This window comes from Cottoperca gobio, chromosome 8 (assembly GCF_900634415.1).
Source record: "Cottoperca gobio chromosome 8, fCotGob3.1, whole genome shotgun sequence".
Taxonomy (NCBI): Eukaryota; Metazoa; Chordata; class Actinopteri; order Perciformes; family Bovichtidae; genus Cottoperca; species Cottoperca gobio.
Window position 1 is genome coordinate 21570819 of NC_041362.1, and position 14505 is coordinate 21585323.

The window sequence follows — 14505 nt, forward strand, 5'->3', positions numbered from 1 at the left end:
ATCCCTCTCCCAGGACAGACAGACGTGCAATAGATGTCGTGTGTACAGGATAAACAACATAGTACAAATACAACATTTGACAGAAATTATGTTGTGTTGAAAAAGAGAAAGTATGGATGAATCCAGGAAAATGTCAAAAAGTCCAGCAGGACCAGGGCAGCAGGCGCAGCCACGATTCCTGATCCTGACGTAAACTTTATTAGTGGCAACCTGCCACATGAGAGACACAGAAACTCCGGGGGATACCCCGGATGATGAGTTAGTAACATACATTTACATAAATGCATACAGATAGAGAGGGAGGATAAGAGGGAGGGAGGGGAGGAGAGAGGAAGAGGAGGAGAGCAGGGAGGTGTCCCCCGGCAGTCTAAACTTATAGCAGCATAACTAGGGACTGATCCAAGGCAAGCCTGAGCCAGCCCTAACTATAACTATAAGCTTTATCAAAAAGAAAAGTCTTTAGCTTACTCTTAAATGTGGAGAGGGTGTCTGCCTCCAGAACACCAACTGGAAGCTGGTTCCACTGGAGAGGAGCTTGATAGCTGAAGGCTCTGGCTCCCATTGTACTCTTAGAGACTCTAGGAACTACAAGTAACCCTGCAGTCTGGGAGCGCAATACTCTATTTGGTTTATAAGGTACTATGAGATCTTTAAGATATGCTGGAGCCTGACCATTAATTGCTTTGTAAGTAAGGAAAAGAATTGAAAAAGTCCAATAAATAAATTTAGGATTTTCTGGCTTTATTGATATTGAACTAATTGCTACACCTGTGACTGTGATTGGTGGGATTTTGCACGGCATATTTTGGTTCATATTTTGGCCACAGAATTTGGGCAGTCTAGATAATTAATGGGAAACACTGTATTAGACTATTTGTTTTTTTCCGGCTGTGAAGCTTGCAATAATTGGGACTCCGCATGTCCCGACTTGATTCTCCGGATATTGATGGAGTTCATATGAGAAAGGAGGGGATTTTTGTAAGGAGGGGAAGCGCACATTTGAATTCATATATGTCATGATCTTGATTTTCTGTTTCCTGTTTTATTTTGAAATGTTCACTTCCCCTTGTATCATGTCTTGTTTTACTTCCTGTCCTTGTGTTTTTCCCTCACCCTGTGATTGTTGATTTCCTCCTGTGTCCATTCACCCTGCCCTTGTGTCTTTGCCTTTCTCCTCCAGCTGTGTCTTGTTCCCGTGATTAGTGTCTGTGTGTATATATCCCTGTCTGTCCAATTGTTCCTGGTCTGTTCGTCATCCATATTACTTTGATGTTACCTGGTGTGCTTCCTTATGCTTCCTCATGTTCCCTCGTGTCATCCCGGTTTGTGTTTTCACTTTACGTTTGACCTTGTTTTGTATTTTTAAGCTTTTATTAATAAAGCTCTCATTTTGTTAACCCTTTTTGTCTGGCGTGCTGCATTTGGTTCATCCCCTGTAGGCCTACCACACGTAACAGAACAAACAGACCAAGAATGGACCCAGCAGTTTAATGTTTGGTACATTCCATTAATCTGTCTTTTTGGGAAATGGAAAGAAGCCACCTGTGAGAGGGACCGACAGGCACTTCTTCAATAGGCCCACAGGAAGCTGGCTGAGAAGCCCTGTTTGACGAGTCTTCTGCCTGAGCAAATCAGGGACTTTGTCAACCTTGGCAATCAGTCTGCCTTCCTGTCAGATTGCCAACCGACCGTTCCTGCTGCTCCAGAGCCTGACCCATTTCTGGGTACTCGCCTGGCCTTGGTAGGTCCTCTGGACAGAGGTCTTCCAGGTCTCATCATTTAAGCTCCTAGTCCCCAGCTCCTGCTGCTGTCGGACCTCTGCATACCCCAGTTCTCGCTGCTGCCGGACCGCTGCAGACCCCTCCTGCCCGGCCTCCAGAGCAGCCTCCTCCCCGGCCACCTCCTGTGGGCCTTAAGCCCTCCTCCTGGGGGCCTTTAGCCCTCCTCCGTACCCCCTCCAACCACCCTGCTGGATGTTTGTGACTTTTGGGATGTCTGGGATCCGTCCCTTGAGGGGGGGGTGGGGGCATTTGTATCTAGTTCCAAACTGTATTCATCTTATTCATCGTTTTCACCTTGATTTCATTCTGTCTTTGCGTCCTGTTGCCAGATGTGGAAGCAATTATCGTAAGGACTATGTTAGTGGCGGGCCCTGATTTCCCTCTACCACAATTCTGTTAGGCCTTTCATTGATACAGGCATAGACAGCCTTATTTCCAATTTCCTCAGTTTCATAGGGTATTTGCTCATATCTAGCATATGTTTATTTTATTTTATCTGGTACTCCGGTTAAAGCTGACCTTGGAATTTCATTCACGTCCTCCTGGTCATATTAATTTATCAGGTCATTTTCTCCAATATTTGAAGGTCATCAATACGATATGCAGAGTATTAATATAGCAGCAAACAACTATTTGCAATGTAAAGATAAAGTGGAGTCTACCAAGCAGAGAATGAAGTCACACTCCCTCTGCATGTGTGTGTGTGTGTAATTCGAGCACCTCTGTGCTTTGTTTACAAAGTGGGGTCGGGGGTGCATGAATTTGAATGCATATATGGCCAGTTGATCGGCACTGCTCCGTAATGCTCATGCCAGCCACAGCAAGCTCCTCCGTAATTATCTCGGTACAGAGGACAAAACAGAAACACAAGTCGTTTCCTTGTCCTCGTTACACAGAACTATACATTGCACCTTTAAACTAGCCAAACGATATTGGTCATGTACCTATCAAGTGCATTGTTTATTAACAACGTTGAACCATGGACAACGCTGTTTGTGTGTAGAGGGAGTGTGAGCGACAAAGAGAGCACTGGAAGTCACTAAGAGGTGTGTTTGAAAATGGGGGACATGGGGATAGTTCGCTGATGGCAATGGCGGGAAAGAAGTTATAGCAGGGCAGGAGGGAGTAACCAGATATAGGAGTCAGGTGACTAGGGCAGGTGAAAAGTCAGAGGGCCATCTGGTGGACAGGTGGAGAAATGGCAATGAGGCCTGGGGAAGTGGGAATGTAGCTGAAAGGAGGGGCGGAGAGGCAGAATGACAAGAATGAACACAAGTGTGGCAGACGTCAAGGACTCAATGGGCCTAAATAATGTGTAAGTCCGCAGACGCCAGAAAAAGTGTAAACTCTATACATCCATCATGTTTCACCGCTCTATGACAGCAGGTCTTTGAAACAGCCATAAGTAGTGAACACGTAAATAAATTGTCATAAACATTTATAAATCATCTTTTGTTTTTTTGTTTCATTGAGAAAATATTTCTAGACACCTAAAATTGTCAAGAGTAACTGGAACATTGCTTCCAGAAAGATAAACTCAGAATCAGAATCAGAAATCCTTTATTTGTCCCACGACGGGGAATTTACATTGTTACAGCAAAGAGCAAGAGAGTAAAGTGGCGAGTAACAATTAAATAGAATAAAATACAGTAACAGTAATATAAGTACAGGCATTTGAAAAAAATTGTGTCGGAGTGAATATTGCACTTGACACTGGTAATTGCAAAAGTTATAAAAAGTGAATATTGCACAAGGCATTGGTAATTGCACACAGTGTTGGAATAGACTTTTCACAGTCTAACTGTATATTACTATTGTGTTTCTGTTAGATTTATACAATTATTTGGATGAACTTATCCTTTAAAGTTAGAGGGGTGGAAAGAGGATGAGTTCTGTAGATTACAGGTGGCAGTATGAATGTTCAGAGGCAGAGAGTGAAATTTAAGGTCTGTAAATAAAATCAAGACATGAGAATGATTTGGAAATAGAAAGAGACTGCTGTTGAGTCAGGCAGGGGGAGGGGTGTTGGAGTGGAGAGGGGAGGTGCAGAGGACAGTCTGTGTATCCATGCATGTGTTTGCAGACCGGCAGATGTGTTTACATGTAGACACAGTGGAATCTAATGGCAGTGGGAGTGGAACAGTGCTGGTCAACATGAAAACTACATCCACACCTCCCTGTTAACCCCCTAATGTTCATGTTTTCTGATACTTTCTCTTGCCCTGGCTTGCTTAATTTTTTTGTTAATAGTTAAAAACATATGCTTATACATTCTAATGTATGTGTATACTGAATAACATATATATATATATATATATATATATATATATATATATATATATATATATATATATATATGTCTAACTTGACTCTTAATTGGTTTGTAAACATGTGGTCCCTCAGGCGCTTGTCAAACACGACATCTGCTGTGTTCTTTCTTCTACACAGAAACCCGTTTTCTAATTGTTGATGGCATAGAACATAGAAAAGAACATAAAGCTGAACTGTGATTGTCCAGTGTGAAGGGTTTCGTCTGAAGCCAAATAATCTTTTGTTGAAGAAAACCTTAAATCAATTTCTAAAGTGGTTGATGATGAGCATGCATGGAGAGATGCACCTGAAGTTCTGGAACAAAGTTCATTTCCATGCACAGTAAGTTGAGGTGTGACTCTTCACTAATCAAGTTCCAGTATCGCTGAACCTGTTCTAACCTGCAGCTAAGCAAGTTAATTGCTAGAGACACAGCATTTTAATGTCATACAGACGCTACAGGCTGTCTCGGTATCATGCGCCGAGGGGCACTGATCAACCGTTGGCATTTACAAGTTGTGAATGTGACCGGGTTGTACATCACACATAACTTTAAAGACTTACACAAACATTCTACTTTCCTTTCTGTTTCAGAGGAATAAGTGAATTGACACACGCCACACACACAGATAGTAGTTTTCCACCTTCTCCTTGTGCAGAGGTAATGGACTGGCAACAGTTGCAATATATGACGTGAAGCCAGAATAAGTCTTTCTTTGTACATTTTTGTATCTGGTATGTATGGAAGACCATTTCTGCCAGGGAGACGAAAAAGACAAAGAGTAAGAGAGGGAATTCACAAAGAATGAATTGTGGCCGCTGATAGCTCCATGAAATGCATAGCACTTGCAGCCGCTACTGTGGAAATCGTGAATTTATCACCAAACTCAGTATTACTTGCTTATTTGTGGAAACATGAATGCATCACCAAACTTAGTATTACTTGCTTGCTCTTAGATTTACACTGCACTTCTATACCTTGATTAATGTACTGTACACAATGCTATATATGTTGTTGTACTTTATACCTTTATTAAATTAACTGTATGTATTTCTATGTTGAAAAGAGTACTCACACACAGAGAGTTTCAAACTCTGGCCCACTAAGTGCAGGGAGCTAGCTTTGTTTAGAATGTGACCAGATAAGGTATGCGTGAGAAAAGATGCCCATTCCGCTATCATAGCAGGTGTTGTGTTGAACGGCAGTAACCCAGGGCATGAGAAGACCCTGAGAGTTCCTCGAACTGAGAAGAGTAGTGTTAGTTCCCAATAAATGTAAACAGATACCAAATCAGGACACCAAAGATGAAACTGTGCCAAGAGGCGTGGACACGCCTACCGCACCAACAAAGGCTACATCGACCAATAATAAGAAGAAACATCCCTCTTATGCTAGAGATATAGGCTAAATGTTAGAGCTCATCCGGGGCCTTTTTGTGAAACTGCGACACAGTTAACTACTTTGGTGGTCTGTGTAGCAGCGAATCCGATCGGCCCTCATGAGTAGAGTTTTATGTTTTGCTGCACTTTTGATGTAAATAAATTACTTAATATTTAACCCAAGGGATTACTGGTCCATCTCTTTTCAGATTTAAACACGAAACACTACCTGCCCTGCATTAAGGTCCGATTCACAAAAGATAATGCTCCACTGTCCTCTGCATGCACACACCAACACAGTAGTGGTGGGCAGGAGGTCTGAGGGGGCTATCTACAGATCAATCTGTTTGAGTGCAACACTGGTGCTACTACAGCACTGGGATGCAGAGGGGAGAAGCTGCTATGAGGCGGGAAGACTTACATTGCATGTACTGTTGGCTGGGTGATTGGTGCATCATGACAAATACTGCTGAAGCTGTGAGTTTAAATCTACAACATATGGCCAAAAGTATGTGGACACATACTTGTATGTCCTTTTGTTCTGGGTCTGTTTATTTCTGGTTAGAGCCACAAATAACTGGTTTTCCCTTTTTTGGAAGAACTTGACTGGTCTGCACAGAGCCCTGACCTCAACCCCCATCCAACACCTTTGGGATGACTGGAAGAGCCAGACCTCTGATGCAAACATCATGTGTCACTATCAGTGGAGAGCTCAATTTGAAATATTTCAATCTCAAATTCTGCAAAATGTACAGTAATCCTTTCTCAGTGTAGAGGTCCGAAAACTATGATGGCCGGGCAATGCTGGAATATCAGCGGGGCAAAGTGGGCAACTGCCTAGACCCCGAGAGGCCTCAGAAGCCCCAGGTTCATTCATGTCCACTGATTGGTGATTTAATTTTATTAAATCTTTTAAATAAATGAAATGTTTTTTTGCTGCTTTAAACCCTCCACAATTTCTGGAAGAGAGGGCAAATAAATAAAAAGAGATAGAAGCAGTTTGAATCCAAAAGTTGTTATCTACACTAGTTTTGGAGCTTTGCCACATTCCTATTCCGTCCCCAGTCTCCCCGACCAACTGCTACTTGAGCACCACAGGTGCATTAGGAATTGTAAACATTTGTCTTGATGTTAGATACAAATCTACTCTTCAAATGCAAATTGATTGTAATACTATTGATTTTTTTTTTGTTTAAATGTTATGTTTGTGTTCCTGTCTTTTGGCTGAGCGAGATGAGATGAGAGCAGTGGCAGCCTTAGGGCTGCAGCTCTGATCTCAGGTGACGCTCTGCCGCCCTCCAGCGGCCCTCCTCCGCGCCGCACCACGCCGCGATGCTTTTGTTTTTCCGTACAAGCGGAAGTGTCGATTTTGTTCCGGACACATGGTGCAGGGTGGGCGTGACAAGGACGCTGATGTAAACACAAAATACGCCTCATCCCCCGTCGGATAAATCACAGTGGAGCAAATAGGCGAGATTAACCCAAATAGCCTTCGTTGGTCGGGCAAAACGCTCCGTGTCCGTCGTGTGTAATATGCGTTAAGGCGTAAAAAGGAGACGCCATGGACTTCTACATCAACCTGAAGGTGAATTTCAGAGGAAATTCCAAGAATTTCCTCCTGTCGGGATCCGAAACTAAGAGCTGGGAGTCGATGGAGGCCATGGTAAGAGAGGGGAGAATCACCGGGCCCGTTCTCAAACACACCGATCCCCGCAGCCTGCCGCTCTCACACACTCCGTTATAGCCGCTCTGGTTGTGCTTGATGACATTGCTGTGCCACATCGGAGTGCTGTGGTGGTATCTTACGGGAAAAGCCACCAGATATGCTATACGAGATGCACTATAGCACTGTAGCATATGTACCATCATGCATAGCGACGTGTGTCCCGTGAGCTGTGACTGTTCCATCAGACTCAGCAGAGCTAACAGTGTGTAGAGGACAGGGAGGATACACCGCAGTCCTTACAGGCTTATTATAGTGGGCTGTCGTCATGGAAACACTGTTTACCTGAGCAGTTGGAATCTCATGTCCACCATTTGGAAAGTATTCCTCTTGTCTGTGGGTTGGCATGGAAACATCAGTGAGTGTTCCTGTGAGGATACTGATCACATGTGTGTTGTTCAGTACACAACTGCATGCAAAGAGCAGTTCTACACACTGATCCATCAGGGAAGTGTTGAAGGTGGGCATAATCCCACAATGCAGTGCTCTATTTGTTTGAAATGGGTTTATATTACAGGCCCTTCACTTCGTACGTCAGCTCATATTTCCTGTTTTTCTGACCTGTTCCTGTTTAATTTGCTGTTGATGCAAATTTAGCAGCTCCATGTTTACCTGTTGTCTTGATAAAGTCACAATAATGTAGTCTACATTTCCACTGCATTAATTCCATAAGTACAATAATAGAATCGGGTCACATAGCCTAGTAATACAACACCAAGAAATACTAACTCCTGCACTCAAACCTTTATTGATGGAACCTTTATCATTAGCAGGTATTAATGATGTTTTTATGCAATTGTATTAACATGAATATTCACATTCAATGAGGTCCAAAATGAGGACAAAAAAACACAATGCATTTACTTGGTACTAGTTTCCACTGTTTCACAGACCACAACACAGAGGATGGACAGCTTGCACTTGTTGGGGTAACAGTGGTCTGATTGGTCGACAACACTGAAACACTGCGGTGGCAGCTGTGGGTGAACAGTAGCGTTGGGTGGAGCTAATGTTGCATCAGAATCATTGAGGCTTCTCCCTTTAGCTTGTACATGTCGTTAGTGTGTTAATTAGTTCTATATATTAATGTTACTTTACATTGTTTCTATTTTTACACTCAGTGAGGAAGGACATACTGTGTCACTTTCCACATATATAGATTAGGAAATATTAAAACAGGTTAAAACGTTTTTAAATTGCTTAAAATCATCCTTCTTAAATCAGATGTTTAAGAAGAGATTTAGAAGATTGTGGAAATACTTGTAAGTTGTGGTAATAACAAACTGGAGCTAATAGTCCAAGTGTTATATCTAAAACCTGATGAACATGAGATTACTGTGTTCACACAGACAGAACAGTGGAACAACATTTGTTTAAAGATGCGTTCTCAGTTAATAAATAAGTTGTGCATCCCTAACCATGGTCATGTGGTGTATACATGCAGGAAAGTGTTTGGTGAAGAAAGATGAGGACTGTGTGTGTGTGTGTGTGTGTGTGTGTGTGTGTGTGTGTGTGTGTGTGTGTGTGTGTGTGTGTGTGTGTGTGTGTGTGTGTGTGTGTGTGTGTGTGTGTGTGTGTGTGTGTGTGAGAGAGAGAGAGAGACAGCAGACACCACGGACAACACAAGTCACATTCCATGCAGCTGGACCACAGGTGGCTCCGTGTCGTGCTCACAGAGCCACCTGTGGGTCATATGGTAGAGAAATAATGCAGTTATCACTTTTTAGTCTGTGCTTTCAATGTAACTTTATCAGTCCACCATTCATGAGTGACAGCCAAGACATTTAGTTGTACTGCCAGAAGTCACAGGTGAACATAGAAGAAGCCTTCTGAACTTGAGTTTTCACCTGTATGGTGCCACATTGAAATTCACTGAGCTCTTCGATACATCCAAGTCTATTCCAAAGGTTTTGCACTGGCGATGACATGTCTGTACTGCTTGATCCTAAACAGCTGAGGCAGCAGAGCCCACCAGGTATAAAGGTCCCGTTCCACTGCAGAGACTTGACCTGTAACCTTCACACACTGTATGCAGATGCCCGTTATTTCGACTGGGATCCATGATGGTTACTCTGACTGCTAGTCTTATAGTCACGTATTATGAAAAGCCAGAATTGGCTATTTTGAATTATCAGCAGATCAGTAACAAATGGAACCAGATACAAACATTTAAGCTTCTTTTTAACGAGTTGATTTGAACGTATTCAATTTTATTTCGATGTAACTGCTATTTTACTAGCAGTTTGTCGACTCTTCTTTAGGTCTTTCCACAAAGCGGGAGATACCGTAGTGTAATTTTGGTCTGAACCGAACATTATGGTACTCGGTTCTTCCTCGCATTGCAACAAAAGAAGCAGTAGATATTGTTATTGATTGTCTTTTAAGTTTACATGAACATTATACATAATTCTATACGTTGTTGGAGAATCTAGGGCTTACTGAGGTTGGAACAAGGCGTTCAGGGTGTCAGCTTGTTGGGATGCCACATCTGCCGACCCCTGAAAGTACCTGCAGATTACATTTAGTGTTTATTTCCAGTAACTTAAAGCAGCTGCAGACCTGTGTCATTGACTTCCTGGTAATGCAGTGGAAAGGGGCTAGTGTACAAATGAGCTAGAATGAGCACGGAGCCACTGGAAAATGTGACGTTTTTTTAAATCAGTGGTGTTCTAAAGAACGAGGGTGAACTATGTGCTGGGAGCCCTGCACCTTTTGTATTTATGGTGCATGTCTGTTGGCCACAGCACACTGGGAGAATTAATTTCTCTGAGTGCTGCTGAGTCACAGATGTCAGACTGAGGGAGATGCAAGGGGGTTTGGTGCACAGCTTTAGCATCAGCTGTTTTACCTTTGTCGGGAATTTCTGAAGAATACATGCAACATGAGCTTCTATTGGTTCGTGCTGAAGCATAATGAAGAGAAAACGCTTATCGCCAGTGAAGAGCTCACTGCCTGAACACGGCTGCCTCAGAGGTCACCTTTTTAATGGCGAGGACACACACACACACACACACACACACACACACACACACACACACACACACACACACACAAACACATCTCAGTGTCACTGAGTTCATCCTAATGGAAATTACTGTTATGTTGGATGTTGTGACTTAGGCCTTCACCCTTTCTGTCACACCCTTTTGGATGAGCCGTGGTGCTCTGTCCTCATCACATCTTTGTGTTTGTGTGCAGGTGAAGCGTTCGTTTGGCCTGTGCAGTCTTCAGCTCACCTACTTTGATGAGGAGAACGAGGAGGTGAGAGACCCAATTTGTTTTTACACTTTACATTAAGGCTGATATCGCAACTTATTGTCATTTCCCTCGATAATGATTAAAAATCTTATGAAAGATTTCTCCGTGGTCACAGCTGAGCTCTTATTGATTCTTTACACTGAAACAGAAAATCATGTATTCTGACTGAGGAATATTTATTGGACACATTCAGTAGTTAAGAACACTAAAATATGCTACATTGCACATATGCTGTGACTGTCAAAAATAATTATATTATAAATATATCTGAATAACACTTCAGTTATTTCTTTCCATAAGCGAGATGTTTTAGGGTATGAAGTGACGTAATTAAAATAAATTAAAATGTCAGAACAGAGACTGAGATAACTTAGCAAAAAATGCTCCATCCTTTAAATCTTTAAATTCAAATTCTTTAAATCCTCCCTGCCTGTTTCAAACTCCACAGTCTCAATTTACCGTCTGTTAAATATTGTGGTCGACAAACCCAGGCTGGTATAAGCTTGATGACACAACGATGACATCATTAGGGTATTTTCTCTGACTTGAAGAAGCTCCTCCAGAGCTGCACATGACATGAGGAAACTGAGCTTCATATTCATGAAATTGGTGGAGTGTCCCTTTAATTCCTGAAACTGCATCATCAAACAATCACAAACTGATACCACAGTGTGAACATTCTCATATTGAAATAAATAATCTTCCCCTTTCTTCTTCCAGGTTTCCATTAACGGCCAAGGTAAGCGAACACACCGAAATAATCTCTGAGATGAAAATTGTTTTTTATATAAATGTCATGTTCATAAATGTTTCTGCATTTATTCCAGTGGACTATGAGGAGGCATTGAAGGTAAGATGATTTGAAGTTTAATTGCTATTCACTTTAATGTACTTATGGGAAACTAACAAGTGCTGTATGTTCTATTTTAGCCGTGCCCATGCTGCCTGTGTTAAATCTGACAATGGTAATGTTGTAATGACTACATGTCAGAGGGTGTCAGTCGGATCAGGTGTTGCAGACAGAGGCCAGGCAGTTGAGGTCCCTGCAGAGCGCTACTGCCAAGGAGCACCTGTCTCCTTAGCAACCTGGCAGCTCTTCCTCATGTTAAATACTAATGATGGATAATTATCACTATACATGCTCGCTCTCCTCCCAGTTGGACCTGGAAGACGTCCACAGGAAGGCATTCTGTACATTAAAAAGTAGACTTTAAATAGTAACCTTACATACTCAAAGCAAAAACAAATTCTGAATGAATGTAATAGACAGGGTTATATCATATTGCCATTGGTCAACTATCTGACAGATTGCAATTTTCTCTTAGTTTGCTATTTCCAAAAGTGCTAAATACTGCAAAGCTTCAGGAATTTGCTCAAGCGAAGCGTTTTGTTGTTATCAGAAGACGGACAGCTTAGTTGAGGAATTGATCCATAAAATGTGAGCAGGTGAGACTAACCCATTAACTTGTTTCCCAGAGTGCAGCGAGGCAGGGAAACCGACTCCACATGAATGTGTACGAGACTCGGGGCCAGCCGGCGAGAGTCCCCACCACTAAGGCCAGTGGAACAGAGCCCAAGAGGGGCTTCAGACCCCCACAGCACTGCCCTGCTCTGACCCAGGTGGTCAGCCGCAAAGTCCAGGCTGCAGTGCCAGAACAGGGCATGGTAAGAGCCCAACACACAGCTTCATACAGGGGACTGGGCGTTTAAAGTCCATGTAGCACTCATGATACCTCAGCTGACTTTAGACACACTTTGGAAATGTTGCATCTCAACACTGTTCTCTGGGATTTATGCAGAAACAAGAGGTTGAGTCATTTGTACCCTCAGAGTACTTAACATCCAAAATGAATTTTCTTTATGCACAAAACAAAAAGATTTGATAAATTAGAATTCATGACAATAATGTTAATGTTAGACACATTCCAGTGTCATCCATACCCCTTACATTTTTTATTTGTTTGGGTTTTTCCAGGGATTAGAAAGAAGTTTGTTTTCATTTAAACAATAGCCTGTGAAGCAAAGAGATGGCAGTGTAAAGAATGCATATTGATTGATATTATTTTAGCTGAGCTGACTGGTTTAATGTGTATAGGCCAAAAATAATCAATTATATATTCAAAAGGATGTTTTTTACTATACATGACAGTTTTGGTCCCTGTGTGCATGACAACAGTTGGATACCAAACCTGTAGTGTGTCATGTAAGTTTGATCTCAGTCTGCTGTTTGAGGTAACCCTTATCACTTTGCCTAACATTGGTGATCCTGGATTACCAAGAATATTGTATATGAGAAGGAAAACTCTGTAATAGAAAGTAATATTCAGTGAGGGAAAATATTTACAAATTAATCACACAGCTATGATAGAATAGGGAGGATTATAAATAGTAGGAACAATTCAAAGTAAAGAAATAATGCTTAACTTCTGTCACGAATAACATAAACTACCGGTAAGCGCAATGAATATACGGCTGGCTGTACTACAGCAGCTGTTAACAACATTCCTTCCATCTTTATGTCTCGTCACTTTAATGTACACTCAGGACCCTGTAAGAATGATGACTCAGTCACTTCCAGTAAGCTGATTGGTCAGTAGTCAGGCCGTCAGCAGGTTTTCATTTATTACTGGAGTGTGCCTTTTTTAATTCCTGAACCTGTAACACCAGAGCATTAACTAAATGAAACCACAGTGAAAACGCTGACACATTTACAGAAGAAGAAAAAAAGAAGTGACCATCAGCACATGTTAGCAGTACAGCACGTTAGCTGTGCAGCAGCAGGTTAGCTGTGCGGCGCAGGTCAGCTGTGTGGCGCAGGTCAGCTGTGCGGCGCAGGTCAGCTGTGCGGCATAGGTCAGCTGTGCGGCGCAGGTCAGCTGGTTAGCTGTGCGGCACAGGTTAGCAGAGCAGCTCAGGTCAGCAGTGCAGCGCAGGTTAGCTGTGCAGCACAGGTCAGCAGTGCAGCGCAGGTTAGCAGTGCAGCGCAGGTCAGCAGTGCAGCGCAGTGCAGCGCAGGTTAGCTGTGCAGCGCAGGTTAGCTGTGCAGCACAGGTCAGCAGTGCAGCGCAGGTTAGCTGTGCAGCGCAGGTCAGCAGGTCGTTCATAAGAAAGATCACACAGTGTCTTCTACACCAATCCTCTGGCCATTGACAATGATGTTATAAAGATGTTGATTCTTCTGTTGGTCAGATGATCATGAAAGAAGTGAAGGGAACCAAAGAAGAAGACAAGACTCCTCCAGCCTGGTTCACCTCTTACATGGAGAAGGTAAGAAGAACCTGATGGAGGTGACGGGTGTCTTTCAGTACACGTCACTGACACACGGACAGATTTAACAGGAGCACACAAACACTGAATCAGTGAGCACTTTCCTCCAATCTCTCCCTTCATCCCTTTCAGTTTAAGGACCAGGTGGTTCGTGAGGCGGTGGAGAAGATCTGCCGCGAGTTCTCTGGACAGTGCTGCATTCACAAGCCTCTGGGAGGAGGAGCAGGAGGTGGGGGAGGTAGAGGGGAAGCAGCAGGAGGAGGAGCAGAGGCCCAGCAGGTCCCTGAGGTCTCCTCCTCCACTCTGCCTGGAGCTCCATCCTCCTCCACTCCTCCCTGCTCCTCCTGCCGGGGGCAGACCACCGGAGGAGGTTACCAGTGCAGGTATGTGCTGTCAGCAGATAACTGTTGCAAGTCACTTTGGATTAATAAATGAGTTCCAGCACTCACCACTCTGCTGCTCTCAGCTTCTCTTCTCTAACAGAAGTAGAGGTGACTGCAAATATCAGCCCACTCCAGCTTTGTTTGTTCTCTTCACGTTTTCATTATATTGCCTACAAAGGTTAGCAGGTACAGTACTCAGATAGTCATATGACTTGCATAGTAATACTTGAATGTAGTTTTACATGTGGTATTTAAAGTCTTCTCTGAAGGTGTAGCAGTTGATGCCTGATAGGTACATGGGATATTAAACGTTACCTTTTGAGAGAATGAGAAAAGGAGAGTATGCAGAAATGTTTTCTTTCCCTAATATCTGAAATTTAAAAATGGGATTCAGTTTCACTCC

The 14505-nt window shown here is 42.9% G+C and overlaps 1 protein-coding gene across 2 annotated transcripts in view; it reads left to right on the plus strand.

Moving 5' to 3' along the window:
- Positions 1 to 6907: 6907 nt before the first annotated feature.
- The window catches only part of nbr1b (NBR1 autophagy cargo receptor b), a 28779-nt gene continuing 21181 nt past the window's right edge, over positions 6908 to 14505 (plus strand). For both annotated transcript variants that reach the window (XM_029437576.1, XM_029437577.1), the window contains exons 1-7: positions 6908 to 7134; positions 10393 to 10455; positions 11173 to 11191; positions 11280 to 11302; positions 11929 to 12117; positions 13642 to 13719; positions 13852 to 14102. In XM_029437576.1, the coding sequence (XP_029293436.1) occupies positions 7033 to 7134; positions 10393 to 10455; positions 11173 to 11191; positions 11280 to 11302; positions 11929 to 12117; positions 13642 to 13719; positions 13852 to 14102 (725 nt within the window). In that variant the 5' untranslated portion in view covers positions 6908 to 7032. The remainder of the gene's footprint in view (positions 7135 to 10392; positions 10456 to 11172; positions 11192 to 11279; positions 11303 to 11928; positions 12118 to 13641; positions 13720 to 13851; positions 14103 to 14505) is intronic.